Here is a 25,905-nt window from a genome sequence, read left to right on the forward strand (position 1 = left end):
CCCGCTCCCGCTCCCCCTTTGTCGTGAATCACGTAGATTTTAGCCACGTAAGCAATTACTCATTATGATTTTGTCCTTTGTTTTTCGAATGTACCAGCAGTAGGTTGCATGTTTTTTAGATTAACAAGGAATGTTAAGGATTAATTTTTAAAAATAATTTATATTGTTTTCCTTCTATTGAAAATATTTTGTTTTAGATTCTATTTTTATTTCTTCTTGATTGCTTGCCTTAATATTCTAAATTCAGTTCTATGTTGCATGTTTTTTAGATTGGAATGTTAAGGAATAATTATTTTAAAGAATTTAGATTGTTTTCCTTCTATTGAAAAAATATATTGTTTTAGATTCTATATTAATTTATTCTTGATTGCTTGCCTTAATATTCTAAATTCAATTCTATGTTTTATTCATTTCTCTATGCGTATGATTACATCCAAAAGGATTTTTCCAACATTCTGTCCCAAACATAATATGCGCAAATTGGAACAAACACATCCAAATCTACATTAAATTTGCGCAATAATAAAAAAAAGACCACAAAAACATTTAAAAAAAAAAATAGCAAAGAAAATCAAAATCAGATGTGAATGGCTGGCTAGTGGCTACCCCACACACTGAAGTTTGTGTTTTGAGTACTGGGTTTGGAATAAAGAGCCAAAGGGGGACTTTGTGATAAATTGAGAAAGTGTTTCCTTTTTTTTTTTTTTTTAACCTAAGCACCAACACAAGGTGAGGAACAATGGTTGCTACTAGAGACTCTACGACAAGGGTAGTTCGAGAAATTCACATTGCTGTTCACAGCAGCAGAAAGATGAAGATGATTGCCTGTTCTTCTTCTTCCTCTTCTTGTAAACATCATCATCTTCATCCTCATCATCAAAAGTTTGGGTTGGTTTCTTGAGATCTTCAAGGCATTTTACATCTGAGATACACACGAATGATCTTGCTTTCCCTGAATAGTACCTTGATAATCCTCTCCTATTTTTTCACAACCATTCACAAAATTCCAATATTAGATCACTAATCCAGATATTCATTATTCAATAAGAGCCATAATCAGGTGGTTACTTTTTCGGAAGGTTGTTTCTTAGCTCTCCCATGTCAAAAGCCAACCCACTTATGTTTTCCATAGTGACAGAGATAACAAAAACGAAAAAGCAAACAAAACTTGGGTCTCTTTTGGCTTTTGTGGGAAAGATTTAAGCTATTCATCTATCTATATATATACACAAGAAGAAAAAATGGAAAGAGAAAAGGAGAACTCATTTGCTTAATTGAAGGGAATTGTTTCTATTTCTAGGTTAATGTTTTTATTTTACTTTCATGGTTCTCTTATTCTTTGACGAATCTGTGACTGACCCTAACCTTTTCTCACCTATACTTCCTCTCCTACAAACACTTGTGAAGAGTTTTCATATCCAAACATTTACGATTATACATAATATTGCAAGGTTTCTACCAAGATAAGATGAAAAGCTTAATGTCTTCCCATGATTATACCAAACTAAACCCATCTAAAGAAGGAAATGGTTTCTATGATTATTAACTAATAGAGGTCGTCGACCAAACATTAACTAATTCCATTCAACAAGAATCAAAGCTTGAACAACACACATAAAACATAGTATAGCTTATTGAGGTTGAAATTGTGACAGCTTAACTAGAGTTTACACTAGACAACAGAATACGAGAATCGGTTACCCATTTTCATTTTTACAAGAACTTTGGGAGGACAAACACATTGTTCCCCAGTTTATGTTTAAACACCAACTTTGAGAGGAGATTCATTTGCCAAAAAAATGACCCAAATTTGTTCTCATCCTTGGTCTGAAACAGATGTCAGACCGTAAAACCAACAACAATAAAGATTCACAACTAATACAAAAACGCTTATGTAAATTCTATAGGAAGATGACAAATGGTGTAAATTCTATATAAAGATTCACAAACGCTTATGTTTTAATGTGAAGTTGTATCTGTAACCTAATATTAACAACTACAATAAAGGAGGATAAGGAAAGAAAATGCATCAGAGCATTTAGTAGTACACATACATACATATATACATATCCACCCACAGATTACACTTCATACAAAAATATATAAATTTGATAAAATACACACCAAAATATAAAAAAATATCACACATCTCCCGGACCACCAAAAAAAAAACATAAAAAGAAACAGATATATCACCTTAAAAAGTCAAATTTTTCTATTGCAATTACTGTTTATAAGGACAAACTCGTTTTGGTGCATTCTTTTTGCTTTTTTTTAATAATTCTCTGTTAGTTTGTTTTATCTTCCGTTAAGGTTAGCAAACTGAGTAAACATTGCAGTTCCAGAATGTTCATCCACGGCCTGAACCTCGGCTGTGCCATTGTTCTCGTCCAGTTTAGAAGGAACCGGAACAGCAGCTGCTGCATTGGTGGTGGCTGAGGGAGTGATCGGAGATGGAGTATACACCGGCACCGAGCCAGGTGTCACTGCACCAGGCTTAGCGTTCTCAGTCTCTTCGGCTTTGCCCTGAGTGAATGCCTCTTGAAGCTGAAGAGCATATTCCAAGTTCCATAGAACATCCCCCATTGTTGGCCTATCAACACCGTAATCTTCCAAACACTTTTCTGCTGCTTCAGAAAACTTCTTCATCGATTCAGGATTAATTGTTCCAGCCAAATGAGGATCAATGATCTTCTCGAGAAGTCCTTTCCGTTTCCATTGCATAGCCCATTCAGCTAAGTTAACCTGTTCTCTTGGTAGCTGAGGATTGATGGCTGGTCTTGCGCACAGTGCTTCTAGAAGAACGACACCAAAGGAATAAACATCGGATTTGTCAGTAAGCTGCTGTCTTCTAAAGTATTCGGGGTCCAAGTACCCAAAACTTCCTTTTACGGCCGTACTGACATGGTTTTGTCCAAAAGCTACATCTTTAGAAAGACCAAAGTCAGCCACTTTAGCAACTAAAGCGTCGTCGAGGAGAATGTTGGTGGATTTGACATCACGGTGGATAATCCCTTGAGCTGTTCCTGTGTGTAAGTAGTGAAGCCCACGTGCAGAACCAATACAGATCTCAAGTCGTTGTTTCCAGGTTAGAGGAGCAAGATTCTTTCCGTACAAGTGGTCCCTGAATGGACCATTGGACATGAACTCATAGACTAAGATCATCTCTGAGTTCTCGTCACAGTACCCAATCAAGGAGACCAAGTGTCTGTGTCTGAGCTTAGAAAGCATCTGGATTTCTGTCTCAAACTCAGTGATTCCTTGTTCAGACTGTGGGTTACCTCGTTTGACAGCGACTTTGGTTCCATCGTCGAGGGTTCCAATGTAGACATTACCGAATCCTCCAACACCGATAATCTGAGATGCTTCAAAGTTCTTTGTGGCTTCTTGAAGTTCTGAAAGGGAAAAATAGCGGCCAAGGCCAAGAGTTGAGTTGTAGAAGTTGGATTTTTGAGAACCACCTTTGCTTGTCATGAAAGTGCTATCACCGGCATGTATTGGTAGCAACCAAGAAGAGAAACTGTTTCTCTTCTGCCAATCTTGTGGCCTCTTCTTCCACCTGTAAACCATGGCTCCCAGACCAATGAAAGCTCCAAACATCATCACAAACCCCGCGGTTGCAACCATACCATGCTTCCCCATGCCAGTGGTTCTACCATCAACTCCAAACTCTCCATCAAGACTATTTACGGAATTGCTCATCTTCAGAACCTCAACACCGTTCAAGATCGCGTTTTTGGAACCTGTATCTTCTCCCATGGGACCAATCTGTACTTGAAGCTCAGGGCTCATAAGTGTTGCGTTCACAACGATATCTTTGTAGTAAGGAGCTGCTAGATCTCCAGTGACAGTTGACAAATCCAGCCCGGAAATGGCAGTTTTCCCGTTAATGTACACATTAAAGTACAGGTCATTGAGAGACTTGCTAACGATATCACAGAAATGAAGCCGAATAAGGTAGTTAAACGATGGGTTAGAGGGGAAATTCCAGGAGACGTTAAAATTAGGGTCTATGGTGTGAGAATTAGCCATTTCCGCAGCTGTTGCATAAACCGACTGTGGAGCAATCAAAGGTGTGACTTCGGGTGGGTACTTGATTGCCGAAGAGGTTGTTTGAACGTCCTTTGCCAAGTTCTCATCTTTCAAGAATTCCTTATCCGGTATCCAGGTTCTTCCTAATGTGTCATTCTGAGGCATGATCAAGGGACCACCAACATTAACTCTGTAAACAGACTGGTAAGCATAGTCAGACAGACCCGAGAAACCATTGACAGGGAAAAGGGCGGTGCCGGAGTCAGAGATAAGTTCGTCTGGAGCAGACACGACTTCGATAGCATTGATGAACGCTGCAGAACCTTTCATAGGTCTGAACCTGAGGGAGAATTGAGCATCTGTAATGTTGACGAGATACTCCTTCTGAACAACAGCTTGACTATCATTGTTGTTGTTTGTTATTTTGAAATTATGAAGCAACACATATTTCTCCGTTAGAACCGAAAAGGTTGCTTGTTGGAGATCAAACTTGTCATTAGGGAAGGCCAAGAAATGGAGGCGAACCCAATGCCAACCAGGTCGAGTCAAATGGAATTTGTAGGTGGCTTCCTCACGGAAGATCCTTGCAGTTAGGTAGATAGGAGAAGCGATTTTGTCTGAAGGTGGGGCCGAGACCTGAATATCTTCCTTAGCTTCTATGTATTGGACCGTCTCCTGGTCACTCTTAAAGACTCTTCCATCAGGGTTTTTGGATGACGATTTGCTTCCACAATCAATGAGAATATCATCTGCCGGTTTAAAACCAGCAGCAGGTCCCCCAGCAGCGGCAGCTACCGTGGATGCAGCAGGGCCTGAGAGGAAGAGGAGAATAGCCAGAAGGAGAGCCATGGAAGGCTTTGGAGAAAAATCAAGGATGAGAATCGTGCATATGTTTGGTTTCTTTCTTATCTCCATCCCTCCTGGGTGGGAAGGAAAGAGAGAAGAGAGAAGGATGGGGACGAACAAAGATAAGAAAGAATGAGGGAGTTTGTTGGGTAGCTTGTGGTTGAAGAAAAGAGGGAGAAAAAAGGTCATGAAAGAGAGGAAACGTGAGTTGTTATATGTGTGGCCAGTTTTGGAGTATGGTGTAATTTGGTGGAGGATGTAGCATTGATGATATTCAATGGTCTATTTTTAGCAAATTACTAATTCTGTTATCTTGACAACTTTAACAAAAAGCCAAATAAAACAACTCTGGTTCCCTATTTCAAGAAAAATCAAAAACTTAAACTGAAGCTCTACCAGGGTCATAACCTCACTATCAGTTTTTCAAATCAAACAAGCAAACACGAACAAAGATCAAAATTATCTTCTTTTTTTTTTGTCAAAGATCAAAATTATCTTTTTAGAGCAAGAAAGTTATGAAGAAACAATAAGTGGGCGAGAACATACCAGCGAAGGCTTTTCACTGCCACTCAAGTGACTCCAAAGCTTGCTGATGAATGTCTGAATCTCCTGCTGCAACTACATTAAAGCCTGTGACAAATGAAAAGGTAGATAAAATGTTTAATAATTCGACATTCAGGGGTAGAGTGATATTTGTTTTCATGACTTTGTGATTGAGAGCAAGAAACAAAGGTCTTTCGATATATTGAACATACTTGTCGCAACTGCACTGGATGAAGCTTCCCACAAAAATGGTTTACCGTTCCAATCGGTTATGGTACCTCCAGCGCCTTCTATTACAGGCACCAGAGCAAGGAAATCATATGGCTGGCGAAGCATAACATTGACTTCAATCAGTAAGATGTGATCGGACAGTACCACTTGAAGATTGGTACATTAGGCATTCACTTTTGACAAGAAATCATAGTGGTGTTATTCTAAAAGAGAAGTTACCTTTAGTCCGGATTCAATAACAAGATCGACAAATCCAGAAGCCAGGAGAGCGTAAGCATAACAATCACAACCGTATAATGGCATCTTCACCTGTAACAATAGAATTTTAAAAAGCCAGAATTGAGTTACTAGTGACAAACACTGAACAGAAAAGGGATACAGAGGAGCCCATACGAAAATCAACTGGGTAAGAAGCTAAATTGAGATACTGACTATTTCAAGATGTGTTATTCTTCAAATTCTCATAAGGAGGTTTCATCTAAGTTTTGTTTGCCTGTAATATGCTCCAGCCGAGAACAATCCCAATTTAACTAAATTCCATGTAAGAATATAATAGACAATTAGATAAGAACCTTGTCTCTAACTCGAGCATATGCCTTTTCTGCCTCTCCACTGAATAGATGTGGGCTAGTGGTGTATCTGCGCAGTATAAATATGACTACTTTCAGGCTATTTCCTTAAAAAGATGACTACAGAAGTATGGCTATTATGGCTCGATGGAGGCGAACTTACAAATATGCTTGTGATAATTTTGGGCAAGATCGCGTTGAGATATCATCCCCATTCAATTTAGTTCTTCTTCCACTTAGTCCAATCCATCTCTCTTTTAGAATAGGCTGATCAATTATACCTAGAATCTGAAAGGGAAAATAAGGTCAGTTAGTAAAGCCCATATGCAATTCTTCAGAATCAGAGAAGTTGCTAAACAGTTCAGAAATTTAGCATGCGTAAACTTATCTACAATTAACACAAAACAGATTACATGCTAGGCAACAAACATGGGAAGCTTCCAAACAATGACAGAGTCGGTGTCTTACCGGTTTACCTTTGTAGAGCAAAGCTATCAACGTACCAAACACGGGTTTCCCTGGGACAAAGCAATTGATAGCACAATCAAATCCTCAAACCCTTGATAAGAAAATGGAAATGACAAGATATTAGAATAACGAGCGCACCTGTGATAAAGCTCTTTGTTCCATCGATTGGGTCCAAGACCCAAACATAGTCAGCAGATTCCTGTTTGCATCTCCAACCCTTCTCTTCACCAAATCTACAGTTTCAGCTTTGTCAATGTGAATAAAGATGAACACATGGACTGCTAGACAGAAGTCACAACTAGAATTACAAAATTACAAAAGTCACAATTTCAGTGTGTATCTATCCTAAAAATTACAAAAGCCACAACTAGAATTACATTGTGATATAGCAAAGCATAGTTCAAGCATTGATCATCTCTTAATATCGTAAAAAAGAGGAACAAGAATCATTTTGTCCAAGAACCAAGCGAAACTCACATAGCATGAGAAGGAAGATTCTGGAATATAATGGATACCATTGCCTCTTCAGCCATTTGATCAGCGATTGTAACAGGACCTAGAGATAATCCAAATCAAGGTAGTTCAGTGATATTATAAAAGCATGACATTGGGTCATCAACCAACCAAACCTGTGATAGTTGCTTAGCAATTTCAATTTCACTCTCAGTTAAGAGTTACCCTAAAACTTGGTGCTCAATCACCAATGACTCCTTCCTTATCTTACTCGATACCCACATATAATAAGCCTACAATATCACCAATGACTCCATTCTATACTATCAATCGAAACTTACTCAAATCATCTTTCTCGACAATGTCGAATTTCTTCCGGAAATACTTTCTGATAACCTCGCCGGAAGCGTCAGCTAGTGCATTACCCACAGCCGCGAATCGATCTAGCTCGATGTCGCTCGGTTCCGAAGGGATGTTTTCGCTTAGTTCAGGTCGTTTCGTGTTCGAAGCCATTGTAAGGGAGATCCGGCCACGGGAGACGGCAGCAGCGCTTGTAGAAGAAGAAGATAGAAAGGAGAATCGGCTGCTTCTAGGCGAGGAAGGGAGACGAAGAGAGAAAGTTGTTGTTGTAGACCGCAACACCGGAGACGGTGGCAGAATCAGATCGAAGGACTTACACAAGAAGTGTGACTGAGCTAACATTTTGGTTGCTATCAGAAGGGGAATTGACGGAACAGCGAGGGAGGGAGTCCAGTCCACCAACCAGCGACTGAAAGGTTTTGAATAGAGAGAGAGAGAGATTGATGATTATTACACAAAATATATATATACTCAACAACACAAAATTGCAAACAACTTTTCCCCAATACATTCCAATATGATTTTAGATTATGATATGTCTGTCATTACAAGTAATCATGACCAGCCGTACGGGAAATTTTCACATGTCATTACGGTGGCCGCCTGTAAGTTTCTCCTTAATCTTCTTAAAGAAACCCTTCTTCTCATGCGGCTCGTGAACCGATCCTGATCCGCTCGCATGCGCAGCTGATGGCTTCGATTTAGTTTCATCCGTTATATTACTTTTCCTCCCTACTCCTTCATCACCATCCTCCTCCGTCTACATATTTATATGCATCGGGATGATCAGTAAGTAGGTACGTCCCATAGTGAATCTTGATGATAATAATTAAATAAACTATACACATACGCACATATCTAGTTATATGTGTAAAATATACCTAGCTAATAGCTTCTATATAGTATCATGGTGAGATAGTAAACTTACATAATTGGTGCCGAACCAGCGGAGATCATGGTGTTGAAGAGGGTCGTGGGACACGGAAATAGGTTGTGCGTGGTGAGGCGTATTGGTGGTGGTGATTGGAGCAGTGATTGGATGTGGACCCGTGTAGCTGCTCTCCTTGAGGTGAGGGACGGTGGTTGCAACACCTGTCAGGTGCATAGCGTTACCAAACTCGTCCATCAGCTGAGCTGTCTTCCCGTGTTCGTCCGTGAGATAGATCGGGTTTCCTCGTTCGTCTTTCAGATCAGCCATTGTGAAGATTCTCAAGTTTCAACCTAACGTTGCTAGTGAGTACATTTTGCGGTTGCGTGTCTGTACTATATACATTATTCATTCATGTGCATGGTCATGACACGTGGCGCGATTCTGGATCCAGATGCGTAGGGTATTGCCACTAAGCACATATGATCTGTAACGATTTATGATGTATCTGACCCCTAACTTGCGAGTTCCAATATTTGCAATGACATTGTTCGTAGAGAAATGATGTCTATATATGTTACAATCACCATCAATATAAAGGAGAAACGAAATAACATTTACATAAAAAGAGTTTAGTTGAGATCAAGCTGGTAGATATAATACAAACTACACCAAATCGATTGCATTCAGAGTCCGATTCTAATCTGTGCAAATCCAGGATAGTTAAAAAGACTAATGATCCAATGTTGTATTTATCCCCAACCTTGTAATCTAAATTTGTAACTTTACATGTGTGAAAATTTAGTAATCATTATATAAAAAAACATGGATAAGACAAATTTTGTTGAGCTTTACGAGGAAAATGTGTAACAACAAATATCCTGCTTTTAATTGAATGGTACCGTGGTGTCCTTGTGTGTCGACTTCTATGCTTCAGACAGTAGTCAAAGTACAGAGCACGGCAAAATCTGAAACAACAGGCTTACTTGTGATTCCCTGATTTGACTTTCAACTCTATAGATAAAGATATATAGCAAGAAAAGGAGAGAGCGGCTTACAAGTTCATATTTTGCTGGATTTGGTCCAGAAGAAGCCTTTCTTTTTGATAGGAGGATCCTCTTTGTGGGATTTATAGTTACTTCTGGACCCAAAAGAGAAGTGTCGAGCCAAAAAAGGCTTTGCAGAATAGCTTTTAGCACTCGAACTCGACACCAGTTTAGGACTCTTGCTTGCTGCTGCTGCTGCTGTCCTGTGGCTGTGATCAAACATTACTAAATCATCGCAATCAAAGTCACTGTCCAAAACTCGGTTTCTGAGTCTTTTGTTGTGTCTAGCTTTCAATTCCATGTCTACTTTCAAAGCTTTCTCTGACAGCTTTGCCGTTTTCTTCTCACCCATTGTACAGATTGGGCATGAAGGGTCGAATTTATCGATTTCTGGCGTCATCTGCTCTAAACACTCCCCATGATAGACATGCCCACAAGCTAGAATTGCAGACACAGAGAGCTCGTTGGTCATAAAGATCTTTTGGCTGCTCCACAAGGATTTCTCCGACAAGGGTCTAGAGCAAGCACCGCAGGTTTGCTGATGCTTGGGCATTCGATTGCCATGATGGTCTATCTTGTCACGTTGAAGCCCAAAGCAATCATTATCATAAGACAAAGGCTCGCCGCTGCGAGAAGATGACATCATTTCAGAAAAGGCTTGCAATGACCAGCCTTCAGATGGTCCGGACTGAGAAGAATCATATCTCAAAGGATTTCCCTGCCTCTCTTCAGTTGCTGAGCTTCCACTTAGTGAGGTCGGACCATAGATTTGACTATCTGAGACTTGCTTTGATAGACGAGGGCGCTGTGTCAGTTTAAGTGTCGATGAACTTGCAGGCTGCAAGTAGCTTTGGGATGAAAGTGGTGACGTAGGGAAAGATGATGGTTGTGAAGCCAGTGAAAGAGACAATTGTGCAGGAGATGAATATGATGGTGCTGCAGACTCTGTTGAAACATTTTCTTTCTGTACGAAACATAGAAATGCGAAAGCGAGGTTAGGCATCAACAAAGGTAGAATTTCAAAGAAATGAAAGGACTCAGCTACTGGTGAAACACGCTTTTACCTGTTCGAAGACTGTATCCATGGAAGAATATCTTGGAAAAGATAAATCTGCCAAAATAGATTATGATCAAGACAGATACAGAAGCAAGCCACAAAGCAAACAGACAGATTCTATCAATAAACATAGCAAGCCTTTTTGCTCATCATGACTCGAGGGACACCAAGTAACAGGTGCTTCCCTCAAGTTTACAAGTTCCGCTAAAAAAGCTGAGCCAGTGAGGAATACGATTATAATGTAAACCTAACCACAACAACCTGAAAATAGTTACCTGAAGCAGGAGCTTTCTGCAATGACTGTGTCCGACGAAAACTGTCCAAAGGAGACCCTTCAGATGATACAAAAGCAGATCCAAATTTGATCTCAGAACCATCGTTGCGACTAATCCCATCAGATAACCAACTGAGAGAGGTTTCTTCACCAGCTACACGTCCTCTATTATCCCAACGAAAACTCCAAGTCGGAGAATGCCTAACATTGGTCCTCTGCAAACTGTCACCAGCTAATGAATTAGGCAACACCATTTTGTCTCGAGCAGCAACACAACATGCGTTCCCCATAACTCGCAACTATTAAGCACTATGGCAAAAACCAGTGCTTATAATTATTTGGCGAATGAGAGACCTCTCAGCACAACAATCCCTTTCTAGCAAAAATAAATAACAACACAAAACCAAATCAATCAGCACAAATGCAAAATCAGAAAATCAAAATCATCAACAGGAGAGTCAGAAAAGCCCCAACAAAAAGTCCAGGTTACAAGCAAAATTAGTAGAGCCCTATGTTTAAGATCTCTGGGAGTTAACTAGTCATCGATCAAATAACAAAGTTACAGTTCGAATTAACAAAGGGAATCAAATCGATATATATATATCTCTACTTGTCACCAGTTTCTAGATCACTGGAACTGCTATGACTACCTTCTTCACTAACAAAATCCGAATTAAGAAATCAAAAATAAGGAAACCAAAGAAGTAAGTAGTGATTGAAGTAAAATTAGCATCAAACAGATCCGAGATTAAGGCCGAATAATCTGCAAACCATGTTGAGATGACTCAAATTATAAACAAAAACCCTAAAATCAATACCCGAAGAATAAAATTTCGAAAGGAAAAAAAAAAGGAGGATAACAAAAACAATCAAATCAGAATAGATGCTAAAAGAGAGTCACGAACATCGAACCTGCTCCCACAAGTCCCGAAACGCCGCCGGAGAAGAGGAAGACGACAGTTTCACGGAGAGAGAGAGAGAAGCTGTTAGAGTTAGAAAGGGAGAAAAAGGAAACGAGCACTGCGAGCGAGAGTCTCTTTTGCTTTGCTTTCTTCCTTCTCTCGTTGGAGAGGGAAAGAGACGAATACAAGTCTTTTCCGACGGTTTACTTAACGCCGTCAGGATCCGGTAGGTATGTACTGTAATTACAATTAAAACCGTACCGAATAACCAAATTAAATTCAAATCGAAGTGAACCAATACTATTAGTTTATCCCTAATTATTTTTCATCAATTGTGTATATTGGAAAGATAGATTAATACCGTTTTGCCATGATCGAACCAAGATAAGCCGGTTTAGTTGTGACGCCGTTAGAGTTAGCGGAATTTATAGTGGCTTACGGTGAGTAGTGCCACGTTACGTTAGAGGACAAAAAGGGAGGGAGAACGAATAATTAACCGGCAACTTTCCCTAGTGACGTCGTTAGATGGGGCCGTTTAATAAACTTAAAACATTTTAGATTCCAGTTTTAAATATTTACAATAATACAAGGACCAGTTAATAAAATACTCTCCTGTCCCTGTCCATGGATACGCGACCTGGAGTTTTGTGAAGCCAACACGGAAGAGAAGATGTATAACGCCCGAAGAAAGGGAATATAAAGACGAAACCATCACTTCCCCATACTAATATTATTTTATTTAGAATTGAAAAAAAAAAAAAAAAAAAAATTACGAAGAAAAATAATATAATCGTGTTACAAATACTATTCAATAATCTTCAAAAGCGATCGTTCTGTTTCGTTTTGAACCAATAGATTCGAATCTTGGTTTCTTGATTTTAAGACGCCGGCTTCGAGGAATCTCCGGCGCGGAGTTTCACGGCGGCTTCTTCATGACGCAAACTGTTTTCTCTAGAGTACGGTTTCTTAGAACCCTGACAGAAATATGTTACGTTAGAGAACCAACCAACACTTATGGTTTTTTGTTATATGATGACTGACCTGAAAAATGTTACCCAGCTTCCTCAACCCTCTAGCTCTAGCTCGAAGTACATCCTTTGAAACACTTGGATCTTTAAGCACCTGAGAACAAAACAAAAAGAGACAAAAATATTTCAATTACTAATGGATGTAATTATATATAGGATCATCATTGTAGACTCAAATCTTACTGCTTGGCAGACACGAGATAAGGTTGATTCGATGTCAACAACATTGATTTGCCAAAGGGATTGAAGCATTGCATCTTTTTTAGCTTCAATGGCTTTCTGAATATTCTCTTCTTTGTTCACTCCCTGATTCAGCCTGCTCACTTCATCCTGCAGCTGAAGTAACGAGACCGCACCTACGGAAAAATGAAGATTTTTTTTGGTCAATCCTCTTTTCGGAAATCCAAAGCAGCCCTCACACACATTCAACTTCAAGATTTGCTCTTACCAGAAGCAGCCATCACTTGAGATTTTACTTGGTGGCCTTTGTCACGAACCCACTCGGCTAAAAACGGTACTTTCATGTAACGTTTGTCCTTTCCAAGTTCTTTAGCAGCTTTTCTAGTGTAAATGTAACCAACGGTGTGAAGCATTGCCTCACCAAAACCTTTAAGTAACAGAAAAAGAACAAACTAAATTCAGTTTATTCGGTTTTGTCTAATTGCCAAAGCTTGTGCCTTCCATTTACTTAATTGATACGGTAAAACTGACAAAGGACTATAGTTACCAGCTGTAGAAAGCCGTTTTGCCTCTGCAGTGGCCCAGTTCACAAATTCATCGGTTTGTCCTTCCACGAATGGTTCGAGTTTGATTTTCAGTGTAGCGACGAGTTTGTCTTCCCTGCCCTTTTGCATCGCCTGCATAAAAATTCCCAAGGAAACATCATATAGATGTATAAACAATAAGGGCTAATAAAAGAGTGAAACAGATAGGGAAAACAACATACTTTGATCTTTTCCTGAAGCATATGTTTTCTAATCTCAGGCTCATATGATTCTAATTCAGCATCGATTGAAGCTATTGAAGCAAGTGCAAGTTGCCCAACGTAATCCTCAAAGAGCTCGCTACCGAAGAGCATACCAAATACAGCTGCAGGATCAACCATTGCATCCCTGCAAGAAAATGGAATTAAGCATTTAAACCAATCATATATATAGAGGTTGTTTCCAAAATCTTTTTAATTCAAACTTACTGTTGAACACCTTCTTTTCCATATTTGTCATAAGCTATTCGCTTCTCTGGATCGCTAAGAACTTGGTAAGCTTCACCTAGTGACTGAGAGAGTATATTATTCAATCACACACACACACACACACTTGTTAAACCCCTAGTGAATGAAGGTCGAAGAGCAAACTAATAGAAGCCTAGAAATAGAGATGCTTCTATATTATTGCTCTAAAGGTGAAGGCAAAAAAATCACCTGAAAGTTTTTAGCAGCTTGAGGATCACCAGGGTTCTTGTCTGGATGAACTTGCCTTGCCTGCAAAAAAAAAAAAAAAAAAAAAAAGATGAGAGCTACGAAACGAAACCCATATACATTGATCTTCAAAATTTCTTAGAATCCATTGTATGATTCTTAACATCATAATCAACTCTACCAACTTATGCTTAAACTCTATGAGAGAAGTTAAAATGACTGAAAACAAAAACTCATATAGAGATGGAAGAAACACAGTCACAAAGAGACTTACTTTAACATAATAAGCTTTTTTAATCTCAGCACCTGAAGCGTCAATCTTGACGCCTAATATGTCGTAGTACTCACTCTCCTTCACCATAGCTCAACTCTACAAAAATTGATTGATGTTAAACGCAAAAAAAAATTGTTAAGATCCCTCGAGCTTCAAAAACCATAATTTCAGGAAGCTTGCGTAAATGCGAAACAAACGAGATCAAAAATTAATTACAGATCTTAGAAAAATCAGGAGGAACTACAAATTGGAAAACACACCAGCAAAAAGATTAAGAATCCAGAATCTGGACGCTATTAAAACAGACAAAGACAGGAAAGGAACTTACAAACTGTCCGCGAAGCACATAAACGAGGAAGAGATTTGATCTACACAGAGTTGGTGAGTTGTTCTTTAATCAGTGGAGAGAGAAATTACCAATCTAAGGAAATCAAAAGTTGATTAAAACCCATCGGCCCATATTAAATACAGAACCCGCTGACCTGTTTTTACATTAAAAAAACAATATGGGCCTTTTTTTGTTCTCAACTCCTGAGTTTAGCCAAAATTCCATTATATTGGGCCTCTCATGAAATAGGCCCACTAAAAACCTTTATTTTATTTTTTTCTCCTTAGGCCCTATGACATATATATATATATATATATATACACAAGTATTTAAGAGACGGTGATGTGAGAGAGCATCGAACCCTAGTGCGAGGTCAAAACCAAACACTTACGGACGTGATAAATGACCACTAGCCCGCACGATCTTCTATAATTGTTTTGTAACATTGTTTTCCTTTATCTATGCGATAATAGGCGCAGACTTTTTCCGGCCAATCTCTTTTTTTTCCTGAGTAGCTAAACCCTAGGCGACGGCAACGAACAATGGTCTAGACTCCGACGGATCGTTTCATGGTTTATCGGGTAATTCTAATCTCCAGTTCTCAGCCAAAAGTTTCAGTTTTTTTTTTATTCTTGTGTTAGAGAATTGCTTTGATTTGCCGACTAAACGAATAGCCGTTGAAAAAGTTTCAGTTTTTATTCTTGAGATCTGACATTGATCTTGTTTTATGGCTTAGTATTGCGCACTTAGATAGATGTTAATGGTTTGACAAAGAGCTTTTTTTTGTCTTGTATTGTTAGATTGTGGTGACACATTGGCGAGTGGGAGAGTATCTGTGAAACATTAAAAAAAAAACAAGTGATGGATTTAGATTTTGATGATCATCCCTCACATCATGCTGCTCCAGCAGGTAATTCTGGTTTTTTTCTTAATCCCACTTTGATTAGTTTCATGAGTTTTTTTTTTGTTTGGAATTGACTAATGTGGCTGAAACATGTGAATTTGGGATTTACTAGTTAGGGCTGGTACAAGGTTTAAACCAAAAGGTAGACCTCAACCTAAGAAGAAACAAGTCTCTTTTTCAACATCTCAGACAACACTGCCTACCAATGTTGCAAAGGAAACACTCTCAACACGAAGCCAAGAGGGTTCTGTTTCTCTAGATGGATCATCGGCTATTCCCAGCGGTTTTCTTTCTTCCCTCAACCAGCTTGTTTATTATATTTGTTCCGAAGTTGTCAGTGTTTTAATATGTGAGCTTTTTTTATTTGCAGAGGCGTTACCTTCTGAGTCTAATGTTCCAGAGAGTGGTACCATCAACCAGTCTACCATTGAAACTTTATCAGAAGAGGTAATATGCTATTTATGACTACCTTTTGGATTGCTTTTTAGTGTATGCTACAGGTTCTTATAAAAAAAGTTTATTGCTTCTTATAGAATGTGAATGTAGTCTCAAGAGAGGTTCATTGGTCTACGGAAGCATCTGTTCTTCGTGCTTGTAATCACGTGGATTTAGGGGGGAAAAGATGTGATGATAGCATAGAGGCTGCTGCGTCTGCGTTTCCTGATGATCCCAGAACACAAGATTCTACAATATTTGGAGATTCTGAAACTGGGGTATTGTGATTATTCTCTTTAACATAGATGTGTGTCACTTCTTTTACTGCAGGAAGATGATTGATAGGTCTTGATATTGTTACAGGAAGATGATGGTCATTTGGACATGGAAACTCTTGATATTGTACAGGAGGAAGGCACCACCAGTTCATATGGTAATTTTAGACTCTGAATGTATTCACATTTTATATGCTTTACTTCTGTTAAATGTATAATTATAATGTTGTACCTGTGTAGTGCAACATACTGGGAAGCTCCAACCAAAACCTAGAGTACTCGACACTGTGGTTGAAGAAGAACCTGAGCCTCATTACTCCGTTGATGGTACCGGTTATTTTTCAATGGGTAGTAACGAGTCTGAAGTAATGGACAATGTGGAATCAAGAAACGACTTCAGTACTTATGGACATCTTCAAGAAGAAGAACCTAATATTCAAGAAGAAGAACCTAATATTCCTGAAGCCCCCAGAGAAACGGTAAGATTGCAAATTGGGTTTTCTTTTCCAACCGCACCTGTTTTAAGTTTAGCAATTATTTTATGTGGTTCTGCTTGTAATTTTTTTCTATCAGGTTCCTGAGACGGAGGCGCAAAATGCTTCTGGCAGATCGGATAACAATACAGGTACAGGAGAAGAAGAAAATTGTTTGGGGAATAATACATTAGAAGAAGAACAGTCTGGAAGAGGAAAAAAAAAGGGAAAATCGAAGAAAGCTACTGGTCGAAAGCGGAAAAACAAGAGTGAAGAAGCACCAAGGGAAAAAACAGAGAAGAAATTCAAGCATTCGAGTCGTCGACAAAAGAGAACATGTAACTAACTAACTAACTGATATTACCATCTAGCCTATGGTTAGCTATTGTCTGCATATTGATTCATGTTTATCTCCTGTCGCAGTGGATAAGGAATTGCTTGAAACCCCGGATGATGAAATCAGATCTCTGCCTATTAGAGATATGCTACGTCTTGTTGAATATAAAGAATGGCTGGAGGTAAAAACACTGTTCGTTTGAGCTCTACAGATTCTATGGAATTTTAGCATATCCTTCCTTGTAGCTCGGATCCTAACCGTTCCTTATTGTATATATCTTGTTAATATGCAGAAAAAAGAAGCAAAGGGAGTTGCTGTTGTGCCACCGACCCAAGAAAGGTATTATATGCAGACAAACGAAAATGGGAAGCGCTAGTCGATAAAGTTAAGACTGTTTTTAGATATTTTTTTTTTTCATCGTCTTATGGGTGTGTGTGTTATGTGCAGTGATATGAACGCATCAGGGAACGCATCAGGGAGTCAGTATGATTCTCAAGGATTTGATGCAGAAGATGAATTTGGTATGGAGGAGAACGAAAATCAAGAAGCTTATGTAGTTAAACCAGACTCACCTGTTAACTATCAAACGTACATGTACAAGACTGCAAGAACTCGATGGTCAAAGCAAGATACAGAACTCTTCTATGAGGTAAAGTTGAGAACCCCTGAAACTCTAGTAGACAAAAAAACTACTTTAGGTCGAAATGAAATTCAACTTTGAACGGAGATCCAAAAAATACTTTAGGTTCATTGTTCATAAGTATTGTTTTCTTTCTATCTTTGCAGGGGATTCGAGAGTTTGGGAGCAATCTATCGATGATACAACATCTGTTTCCTAATAGAACGCGTGAACAGATGAAGCTCAAATTCAAACTGGAAGAACGTCGATATCCATTGAAGCTTAATGAGGCATTGGCAACTCGCCCAAAACGTAAGAGAGATCCCTTCTCTCTCTCTCTCTTTCTCTCCTATAATATATAGTTTTCTTGGGATGATGAGCCGTAGAAATCTGAAAGTTTTGTTCTGTTATGCAGAACTTATTCATTTCCCGAACGTAATTAAGAAGCTTCAAGAGGAAGCAGCGGCTGCAAAAGCAGCCGAAGGAGGAGTAGAAGGAGAAGAAGAAGTTGGCGCAGAGGCAGAGACTAATGATGTTCCCCAGAATGTATAATCCCAAAGCTTTATTAGTTGGCGCTTAAATCTGTTAATTTTGTTGAACTAAAATTTTAAAACGCTGTCGTTTGTTTTTGTATGTGTAGGAGGAGCCGGAGAAGCCTGAGGAGACGGAGCGGGCAAGTGATGCAGTAGATGGAGTGAAGGAATCGGACGGTGGGGATGGGGTGAGATCAGACGGTGGAGATGAATGTGACAACGATGAGGGAGATGATGATTTTTGGAATTCTTATAAGAGTGACATGTAAAACTATAGTGCTTATATAAACAAATGTAGTCATTTTGTCGTGATTAATCTTTCGATTGAAATAAAAATCTTTGTTTACTAGGAGTATTAATTAAAATTTGCTAAATTAGCCACGTTTTTTGAAAACAAAACCATTTGAACTCAAATTGACAGTCTCACAAGTGAATACGTCGTGATAACATCAAGAGAGATTCTTGAACATATAGGTCACTTTCACAAATTCCATCACAATTGATAACATCAAGAGATTCTTGAACATGTATAAAACGGTATACAATGAAATCAACTAAGTAGAGGTTATCCTGCCCATACAGATATCCGACCAAATCAGTTGAGTTTCATTGATGCAAATGATACAGCCATATCCAAAGCCGCCTGCACCTGGGAAGCATCCGTTCCCTGTCCTAATGCAAGACCACCTTTTCCTTTCCCGCATCCGCCTTTTAGAGGACCCAATGCAGTTGTCAACCATTCTGTGACGTCTAGCTGCTTGAACTGATCTGATTTGTCTGGGACTCCTGCACACACAACCGCCTTGTTTGTGCTTTCATCTGTGCTGAAAGCCATTATCGACATTCCCTTCTTTTTCATGACTTTAGAAACCGCCTCTCGCACAGCTGTTGGATCAAGACCCACATCCAGCTGGATTATGCAGAAAGTCTTCCCATCCAATGTTGCAGACTCCGCCGCCTCTGTTGCTACTTGGACAGATTTCTTCAGGTTTTGTTCCGCTATTCTCTTCTAAGCTTTTTTTACTTCCTTCTGAAGCGAAGCAATCTTAGCCCTGATATCAGCCTTCTTAGCTGCTGGGATAATTGCTTTGTCTACTTCGCTTTTCAAAGCAGAAACTTTCTCTGCCAATGCACTTCCATCTGCCACGGACGCATTCTCTACTTCAAGGGGATATATTTTATTATTGAAACACTCAAAGGATTACAAAGGCTCTTAAGACTCTCACACTCAAACTTACTCACTCCAGCTTGAATGAAACTCTTCACCAAGCCTTAGTATTTATATTACAAGTCTTAGGGAATATTACATAGAATATTCCTTAAGATATTTTTATGCTTTATTTTACAACCCTCCATTTATTCAATTCTCTCATAACCATATACTTCACTATCATATATCACACACTTATTATTTATTCCCCCTGTCTCCAAAAGAGAGGCGACATTTATCTTATATGTTGTCGTCTTCTTCACTGTCTGAGGCGACTTCTGTGACGTAGATCTTTTGGTCTGGAATGTATCGCTTTATCTTGTATTTTTTCCCTTCAACTCTGTAGACCGAATGATCTGGATTTGATTGTGGCCATGCGTATTGATCATGAAAGCCTGCTAACATTTGCCGTATTTCTTCAGCGAATCCTAGCGGGTAGAAGTGTCTGTTGTGCCAGTGTGCTGTGTGAGGACAAAGAAGATTAGGGTCAACTTCAGATTCATTAAATCCATTCAATAATGCAATTTGCTTTGCGCGTTGATGGAAGTTTCCCGAGGCAAAAGCATCATTATTGTAGCTTGTCTCAACGTTCGCATCATATATCTTTAGGATAATGATTTTCCCTTCTTGTTCTTCTTGGATTGTAGTGATCCTGAACGTGACAAGTATATCCAACTCAGGCTGTGCACGAACATGTTCTTGCCACCAGGTAACATCATGGAATAATATGAGCCACTTGTATAGTAATTTGTAATGCGCATTTCGTCTAGTCAATATGCATTTCACCAAGTACTGGAGTAGTTGACTTTTGTGGATGAGGACTGCAATAGTGTAAAGATCAGCCATGTACCAAAGTAGGAGGTATGCTTCTATAGGAAACCGGCCATAATGAGCAGGGTTCATATGGATGGTGGTAAGGAAGGGATAGGCCGGGTGGTAAGGGAGGCCAAGAAGTGGACCCTGATCAAGACCATACCGGTGTATATAAAGCTTTAGGAAACCATGCAGTGTCTCAATCCCTTTGTAGATCAATACATTGTCGAGTAACGATTCTCTTATTCCATGCGGCATATCGGCAATCTTCTTCCGCAAGTTATCTTCTGTTGGATTGTCTGGACTAAGGGTGTATATCATGGGTACTATTGTCAAGATTTGACGCTGAGTTCTTGAAAGAAAATCTGGAAGGAAGTTGTCTTTTCCTTTGATGTGTTTAACATCGAATTTCCACTGGGAAAACCAACTTGCCCACCTGAGTAACTGAGCTTGTGGTAGTACCTTCTGCTTGAACTGAATCATTTTTGGAAAGGATGACATGTCCATCTCGATGAGGAAATGTTGGCCCACCAAATGAAACTCAAATTTTTCTATTCCTCTTTTGACAGCGAGTATCTCCTTGTAAGTAGAATGGTAGTGTTTTCGCTATCTTTGAAGACTCCACTTTTATAGCCACATATATGTCTTTTCCCCTTCTCGTCTTCTTCTAAGAGTATTGCTCCCCAATAGCAATCACTTGCGTCCGTCTGCAGAATTCTTTTTCTTTTTGCTGGGATTTTTAGTGCTGGGAAGGTTGTGGAAATTTTCTTCAATTCTTTTACTGCTTTTGTGCATTTCTGGCTCCAAGGAGGGGCATCTTTCTTGAGTTGAGCAGAGAGAACCGATCTGTGTTTTGCAAGACCATGATTGAAATCCGACATATAATTGACAATCCCCAGAAACTGTTGGACTTGTTTGAAAGATAGTCGTTCATCTGGAAACTCATTGAGTTGGGTGGCAATGTGAGGTTGGAGGTAGTATTCTCCCTTGGATATGTGCATTCCCAGAAAAATCAATCTCCGTTTCTCCGATCACCATCTTCTTTTCTGATAGCATAATACCGTATTTTTGTACGATATTGTGGAACTTTGCCAATAATGAAGTGTGGGAATCTATGTCTGACGAGAATAGTAGAATATCGTCGATATACACCAGCGCATTTGGGAGGATAGGCTCGAATATCTTGATCATAGCTTTTTGAAATAATGAAGGAGCTACCTTTAGTCCAAAAGGCATGACTTTCCAGTGGTAATGACGATCTGGTACACAAAATCCCGTCTTTGGTCTGTCCGCTGGTTTGATTCCAAGCTCCCAAAATCCTGCTTTTAAGTCAAACTTGGAGAAGATTTGTGCTTGCGGGAGTTTTTGGAATAACAGTTCTCTCTTTGGCAAAGGAAACTTGTCATCGGCAAGGAAATGGTTGAGTGGTTGATAGTTGATGACTAATCTGAGTTTTCCTCGCACTTGTTCAGCCCGTTTGTTGACGTAGAATGCTTCGCATGCCCAAGGTGAAGTGGTATTCTCAATGAGGTCGTCTTTCTGGAGTTGGTCAATCTCTTCAAGTGAAAGATTGTAGTGATCTGGGTTCATTCCTGGGTGACTTGTTTTAGTTGGGTTGATATCCTCATTCTTCTTGAAGGGTAAGGATATGAAGAAATCTGGATTCTTCCATAAAGGAGATGAGCATTTTGTGAGAAACTCCGAATGAGATGTGTCACAAGACGTCTTTGCAATTTCTTCTTTTATGGGATTAAGCATCTCCATAAGGTATAGATGAGACACCGTTTTCCAAGGTAGCAGCTGATTTTTGTGTTTGAGACCTTTCGGGTGCCACGAAACTCTTCGAAGACTATGAAGGACGTCAAATCCAAGTATAAAGTCCTTTCCAGGGAGTTCAGAACCATATACTTTGGATTTAATCATGTATCCGGAGAAAAGTTGGATGTAAATTGGCTTGCTGATAAGAGAGATATGAAATATCTGGCCGTTGGCTGCTTTGAAAGCGACTGAACATGAATTCCAATGTGAGGCTGGGAGGAGGTCTGGTTTGATGATGGATGAAACAACTCCAGTGTCAAAATAGGCAATGACCGGTATTGGTTTATCATACTTGTTTGGGAAGATGTAGATCTTGGCATTTGGAGATGGTTGGGTTAGATACACCAATTCTTTTTGATGTGATTGCTCTACTTTGCAGAAATCGAATGTGTAGAGGTCAAACAACATGAATTGGTCGTCTATATCGCTTTCATCTCCAATATCCTCTTCTGAAGATTCATCTTCTAATTCCATACTCATTGCAAGAACTGTATCATCAGTTGGTTCATCATCAAGGGAAAAGATGGATTCAATATCTGAGTCGTCAATATCTTCAACTTGTGCCAAGTATCCAAAGAGGTTGTATCTCTTCTTCTTGTTAGGACATTGTTTCGCATAATGTCCCTTCTTCTTGCAGATGTAACATTTGTCTGATTTTTTGAAACCTCTTTGAGTTTTCTTCCTGAAGAATTTCCATTTCTTTCTAGAAGATAGCTTTGGATATTTCTTCTGCCACTTGCTTCTATAGCTCTTTTCTTTTCCATGACTTGTAGAACAATGGCATCTCTTGTCTCTGCATTTGATATTGAGTTATGGCCGATCACATGATTTTCCTAGAAGCTTTCCTTGTTCTTGAAGTTGTTTGAAAACTTCTGGTGGTTGCATAGCTTTTCAAGTGCTGCCAGAGAAATTTGATATATTTCTCCAAGTGAAGCTTGGTTGAGAGGGATATTCTTGAGAGACAATATCCTTGACGTTTCATTTCCAAGTGGTTTTGGAAGTAAATTCAGGTACGCTTGCTTGAGGTTGACGTCATCTATCCCATTCAGGGCATAGAATCTCTTTGACATTCGCTCATAATGTTTTTCAAGATCCTTCCTCTTGACGGAGCAGCATCTCATGCTAAGATACTATTCTATGGCTTGAATAGTATAATGATCCCATGTGCCGAGAAATTTATTGTGGATGTGTCCCACCTAGGCATCGATTGTTGGAGATTGTCGGATTTGTAACTGTCGATATTGGCCTAAGCTTATCCACCATTGCCTGAGACGTCCTTGGAATTTAGCCACCAGTTTATCAATCGATGTAGGCAAAGTGGCTCCTGGGTTGAGTTGTTGTTCTGTTAGCCATGCATGCATCTCATATACTTTATCGCGCCATTTTGAAGGGGGAACATCATCAAAAGAAAAACCCTTATGTGGTTCTGTATTAAACAGCAGATTTCCTTCTGTCTGATTTTGTCCAGTTTCTTGAGTTTCTTCATATACGTTTCCACCTTCACTTTCTACGTCTTCTTCAACCACAGCCGGTGAGGCCATCATAAAAGGTGGGATTATGACCTCATCATTTTCATCTTTTATTGGCGTCTTTTTCATCATACTTTCTTGAGAAAAACTTTTTTCTCGTTTTGCAACCTTCTCAAGAAAAACAGTGATTGGATTAGCACGCTCCACCATGAATTGCGCTTTGCTGGTTTCGGGTTGATCTTGAGATTTTGATGTCTCGGTCAAAGGTTTGGGTGGTTCAAGTATGGCTTCCTTCCCTGTTATTTTTTCTGTTGGCTTTTTCTTTTTGGTAGACTGTTGTTCATAAACAACTTTTGTTGGTAAGAAGGAGGATGCTCCGAAAATACTTGGGTCTTGAGAAAAAGATAAAGGTTGTGTTTGGGCTGTGTAAGGTGGTGTGTAGATGGGGTATGGTGTGAAAAGATCATATGGCATTGGAGGTTGGGTTTTGGGTTGGTTTTGTAAGGAGTTTAGCTTAGCTTTAAGGGACTTTAGCTCAGACTCTTTTTGGGACATGAGGGGAGAGTTTATGGAGACAGTAGTTGCAAGGTGGAGAAGTTCTTGGTGGAGAGAGGTTATCTTTTTTGTGAGTTCTTTAATGGAAAGGTCCATGATGGTTACCTTTTTGTCAATATGGCTTAGGAGATAGTTTTGGGTTGTGGCGTTCTCCGACTGTCATTTCAAAGTTGCTTATGCGGCGCTGATCTGCTTTACTGAGCCATCTGGATTCTTAACATTTGGATTCCGGATTTTCCATGAGTGTTTTATATTGTTTTCTTCAAACTCTTTGGATGGAAGTGGTGAATCCTGCTGTGATGGGGGTCCGAACATGTAACTTAGTTGTACCTCTTCTTTGTCAGGTGTTGTGGGAGTTGAGCCACCTGAATACAATACATAGTAGTCAAAATTCTTGCCACTTGGTTCTCCGAGAAGGCCAACTTGTGTGTCTCCAGACTCAAATCATTCTTTGAGGATTTGTTGTGTAGTTTTTTTTTTTCTCCTTCGCCTTGGGGTGTCATCATCATCAGAACTATTCATTTGGCAGTGTTGGCAATCACAAATATCAAAGAATTTGTGGCCCTTTTCATCTTGAAAATAGTAAATGGGATCTCCCAGCGAATCAAAAGATGAGATTGGAACACCATCTAAACGTGGATTGTTCTCCAAAGTTTGAGCTTCTTCAAAAGGAGTAATTATATTGATTTCTGTGCAGAAAGCCATTGGTCTTGACTTTTCTTCTTGTTGCTTAAAAGCAATCTCTACATCTCCATCTTTTCTCCTATGAATAGAAGAGTCCACCGATTGTATTGGGGTACTACGGTCATGGAGCTTTTCGTAATTGGTAACCCATGATTCTGGAAGCAACTTGACAAGCTCATCTCTAGGAATCTGTCTGGGAATATGGATGCACGACGGGCTATGCTGGGATTCCAATTGTATGAGTGGCGCATCTTTAGTGTCTCTAGGGAGACTTAAGTCCATTGCATGATTTTGGACTCTATACGCCATTTGATGGTGAAGCGTTGCTGCATACGTGTTTCCAATTTGTGGAGCTCCTGTGATTTGCAGCTGGATTTGCATGTTCTGATATATTTGAGGGTCTTCCAATGCCACGTCGAAATTTGGGAAGAGGGTGACGAAAACAGTGCCAGCGTTTAGTGTTGTCTGGATAGTTGCAATACAAGCATGCTGGTATTCTTTGTATCGGGTGTCGAGGAGAGCTACCCATGCTACAACTGGTAAGCCTTTTCTGCCATGGAGTGTTAGCGCCAAACATATCGCTCCATAGTGAAGATGGGTATATCCTTGAGTTCGCCAATGATGTATCATGCCTTCATTGATTCTGAGAGGAATCATTTGTTATGTTTCTGTCGCTGGAATGAGATGCTGTTCTAACGGAGATGCTAGAATGAGCTCCTTTGCAGTATGTTTGTTAGGGAGAAACACTTGACGGATGACTTTTGGAAAAGTGGAATTTGGTTTAGTGAAAGCTTTGTAAGGATTAAGTAATGGGAGTTGGGTAATAAGAACTTTGCTATCATCACTCACATACTCTACTTCATATAAGTAATCAACCTTTTTAGAATTTGATCGTCGAAAAGAAGGAGTTTTAGACAAAGAAGATGAACTTTCCATAATATATGATAGAACCAGAAACCAAGACAGAATACTATAACTCTCTTCTAGCCATTAAAGTAATAACAATCCATAAGTTGTCTCCTTGTTTTCTTTTACGTACCACGAATATAGAGAAATAAATCAAGAGGTGCTTAGCTACGCAAAC

General features: G+C 39.4%; 5 protein-coding genes and 2 pseudogenes across 8 annotated transcripts; 1 reads left to right on the forward strand and 6 right to left on the reverse strand.

Moving 5' to 3' along the window:
* Nucleotides 1–382: 382 nt before the first annotated feature.
* LOC104720823 (bifunctional phosphatase IMPL2, chloroplastic) lies at nucleotides 383–8,741 on the reverse strand. Of its 2 annotated transcripts, XM_087471419.1 has the most exons (12): nucleotides 8,431–8,741; nucleotides 8,074–8,262; nucleotides 7,484–7,911; nucleotides 7,167–7,245; nucleotides 6,828–6,922; nucleotides 6,690–6,739; nucleotides 6,385–6,509; nucleotides 6,225–6,291; nucleotides 5,872–5,961; nucleotides 5,634–5,745; nucleotides 5,425–5,508; nucleotides 383–978 (listed from the first exon to the last, which is right to left on the reverse strand). In XM_087471419.1, the coding sequence occupies exons 2-11, from the start codon at nucleotides 8,211–8,213 to the stop codon at nucleotides 5,438–5,440; spliced, it is 1,257 nt and encodes a 418-aa protein (XP_087327545.1). In that variant the 5' UTR covers nucleotides 8,214–8,262; nucleotides 8,431–8,741; the 3' UTR covers nucleotides 383–978; nucleotides 5,425–5,437. The 2 variants fall into 2 exon arrangements, with proteins under 2 accessions (XP_087327545.1, XP_010437014.2); XM_010438712.3 differs by lacking the exon at nucleotides 8,431–8,741 and having other exon boundaries at nucleotides 8,052–8,262.
* LOC104720822 (putative receptor-like protein kinase At4g39110) lies at nucleotides 2,013–5,034 on the reverse strand. The gene has a single exon (XM_010438711.3). It carries the CDS (start codon nucleotides 4,945–4,947, stop codon nucleotides 2,299–2,301), a length of 2,649 nt encoding a protein of 882 aa, XP_010437013.2. The 5' UTR covers nucleotides 4,948–5,034; the 3' UTR covers nucleotides 2,013–2,298.
* A 349-nt stretch (nucleotides 8,742–9,090) lies between the features above and the next one.
* LOC104720824 (uncharacterized) lies at nucleotides 9,091–11,858 on the reverse strand. Of its 2 annotated transcripts, none has more exons than XM_087471417.1 (5): nucleotides 11,660–11,858; nucleotides 10,749–11,123; nucleotides 10,481–10,527; nucleotides 9,429–10,380; nucleotides 9,091–9,338 (listed from the first exon to the last, which is right to left on the reverse strand). In XM_087471417.1, the coding sequence occupies exons 2-4, from the start codon at nucleotides 11,035–11,037 to the stop codon at nucleotides 9,433–9,435; spliced, it is 1,284 nt and encodes a 427-aa protein (XP_087327543.1). In that variant the 5' UTR covers nucleotides 11,038–11,123; nucleotides 11,660–11,858; the 3' UTR covers nucleotides 9,091–9,338; nucleotides 9,429–9,432. The 2 variants fall into 2 exon arrangements, with proteins under 2 accessions (XP_087327543.1, XP_087327544.1); XM_087471418.1 differs by having other exon boundaries at nucleotides 11,653–11,829.
* A 506-nt stretch (nucleotides 11,859–12,364) lies between these two features.
* Nucleotides 12,365–14,825, reverse strand: LOC104720825 (chaperone protein dnaJ 10). 2 transcript variants are annotated; one of them, XM_010438716.3, is made up of 10 exons: nucleotides 14,697–14,825; nucleotides 14,369–14,464; nucleotides 14,098–14,157; nucleotides 13,870–13,952; nucleotides 13,624–13,789; nucleotides 13,405–13,534; nucleotides 13,126–13,284; nucleotides 12,861–13,033; nucleotides 12,691–12,771; nucleotides 12,365–12,623 (listed from the first exon to the last, which is right to left on the reverse strand). In XM_010438716.3, exons 2-10 carry the CDS (start codon nucleotides 14,453–14,455, stop codon nucleotides 12,528–12,530), a joined length of 1,035 nt encoding a protein of 344 aa, XP_010437018.1. In that variant the 5' UTR covers nucleotides 14,456–14,464; nucleotides 14,697–14,825; the 3' UTR covers nucleotides 12,365–12,527. The 2 variants fall into 2 exon arrangements, with proteins under 2 accessions (XP_010437018.1, XP_010437019.1); XM_010438717.3 differs by having other exon boundaries at nucleotides 14,629–14,715.
* Nucleotides 14,826–15,027: 202 nt separating this feature from the next.
* LOC104720826 (uncharacterized) lies at nucleotides 15,028–18,618 on the forward strand. The gene is made up of 14 exons (XM_010438718.3): nucleotides 15,028–15,277; nucleotides 15,497–15,606; nucleotides 15,713–15,883; nucleotides 15,971–16,047; nucleotides 16,134–16,313; nucleotides 16,399–16,468; nucleotides 16,551–16,789; nucleotides 16,884–17,121; nucleotides 17,207–17,301; nucleotides 17,413–17,459; nucleotides 17,568–17,769; nucleotides 17,907–18,051; nucleotides 18,155–18,285; nucleotides 18,380–18,618. The coding sequence occupies exons 2-14, from the start codon at nucleotides 15,558–15,560 to the stop codon at nucleotides 18,539–18,541; spliced, it is 1,806 nt and encodes a 601-aa protein (XP_010437020.1). The 5' UTR covers nucleotides 15,028–15,277; nucleotides 15,497–15,557; the 3' UTR covers nucleotides 18,542–18,618.
* Nucleotides 18,619–18,863: 245 nt separating this feature from the next.
* LOC147933493 (alanine--tRNA ligase pseudogene) lies at nucleotides 18,864–19,628 on the reverse strand (annotated as a pseudogene).
* A 3,681-nt stretch (nucleotides 19,629–23,309) lies between these two features.
* Nucleotides 23,310–25,398, reverse strand: LOC104793068 (uncharacterized; annotated as a pseudogene).
* Nucleotides 25,399–25,905: the final 507 nt, after the last annotated feature.

This window comes from Camelina sativa, chromosome 11, assembly GCF_030686135.1.
Source record: "Camelina sativa cultivar CO46 ecotype springtype chromosome 11, ASM3068613v1".
Taxonomy (NCBI): domain Eukaryota; kingdom Viridiplantae; phylum Streptophyta; class Magnoliopsida; order Brassicales; family Brassicaceae; genus Camelina; species Camelina sativa.

Excerpts from the sequence above, each read along its gene's own strand:
- LOC104720826 (XM_010438718.3), top strand. The coding sequence starts at position 15,558 with ATGGATTTAGATTTTGATGATCATCCCTCACATCATGCTGCTCCAGCA. Across the intron at positions 18,052-18,154 it reads ATTGGCAACTCGCCCAAAAC|AACTTATTCATTTCCCGAAC; the intron begins GTAAGAGAGATC and ends TCTGTTATGCAG. Across the intron at positions 18,286-18,379 it reads CTAATGATGTTCCCCAGAAT|GAGGAGCCGGAGAAGCCTGA; the intron begins GTATAATCCCAA and ends TTGTATGTGTAG.
- LOC104720824 (XM_087471417.1), bottom strand. The coding sequence starts at position 11,037 with ATGGGGAACGCATGTTGTGTTGCTGCTCGAGACAAAATGGTGTTGCCT. Across the intron at positions 10,528-10,748 it reads GCAGAAAGCTCCTGCTTCAG|ATTTATCTTTTCCAAGATAT; the intron begins GTAACTATTTTC and ends CTATTTTGGCAG. Across the intron at positions 10,381-10,480 it reads TGGATACAGTCTTCGAACAG|AAAGAAAATGTTTCAACAGA; the intron begins GTAAAAGCGTGT and ends TGTTTCGTACAG.
- LOC104720822 (XM_010438711.3), bottom strand. The coding sequence starts at position 4,947 with ATGGAGATAAGAAAGAAACCAAACATATGCACGATTCTCATCCTTGAT.
- LOC104720823 (XM_087471419.1), bottom strand. The coding sequence starts at position 8,213 with ATGAAACTAAATCGAAGCCATCAGCTGCGCATGCGAGCGGATCAGGAT. Across the intron at positions 6,740-6,827 it reads AACAAAGAGCTTTATCACAG|GGAAACCCGTGTTTGGTACG; the intron begins GTGCGCTCGTTA and ends GCTTTGTCCCAG. Across the intron at positions 5,746-5,871 it reads TTATTGAATCCGGACTAAAG|CCATATGATTTCCTTGCTCT; the intron begins GTAACTTCTCTT and ends ATGCTTCGCCAG.
- LOC104720825 (XM_010438716.3), bottom strand. The coding sequence starts at position 14,455 with ATGGTGAAGGAGAGTGAGTACTACGACATATTAGGCGTCAAGATTGAC. Across the intron at positions 13,535-13,623 it reads TGCTTCAGGAAAAGATCAAA|GCGATGCAAAAGGGCAGGGA; the intron begins GTATGTTGTTTT and ends ATTTTTATGCAG. Across the intron at positions 13,034-13,125 it reads TCAAGTGATGGCTGCTTCTG|GTGCGGTCTCGTTACTTCAG; the intron begins GTAAGAGCAAAT and ends ATTTTTCCGTAG.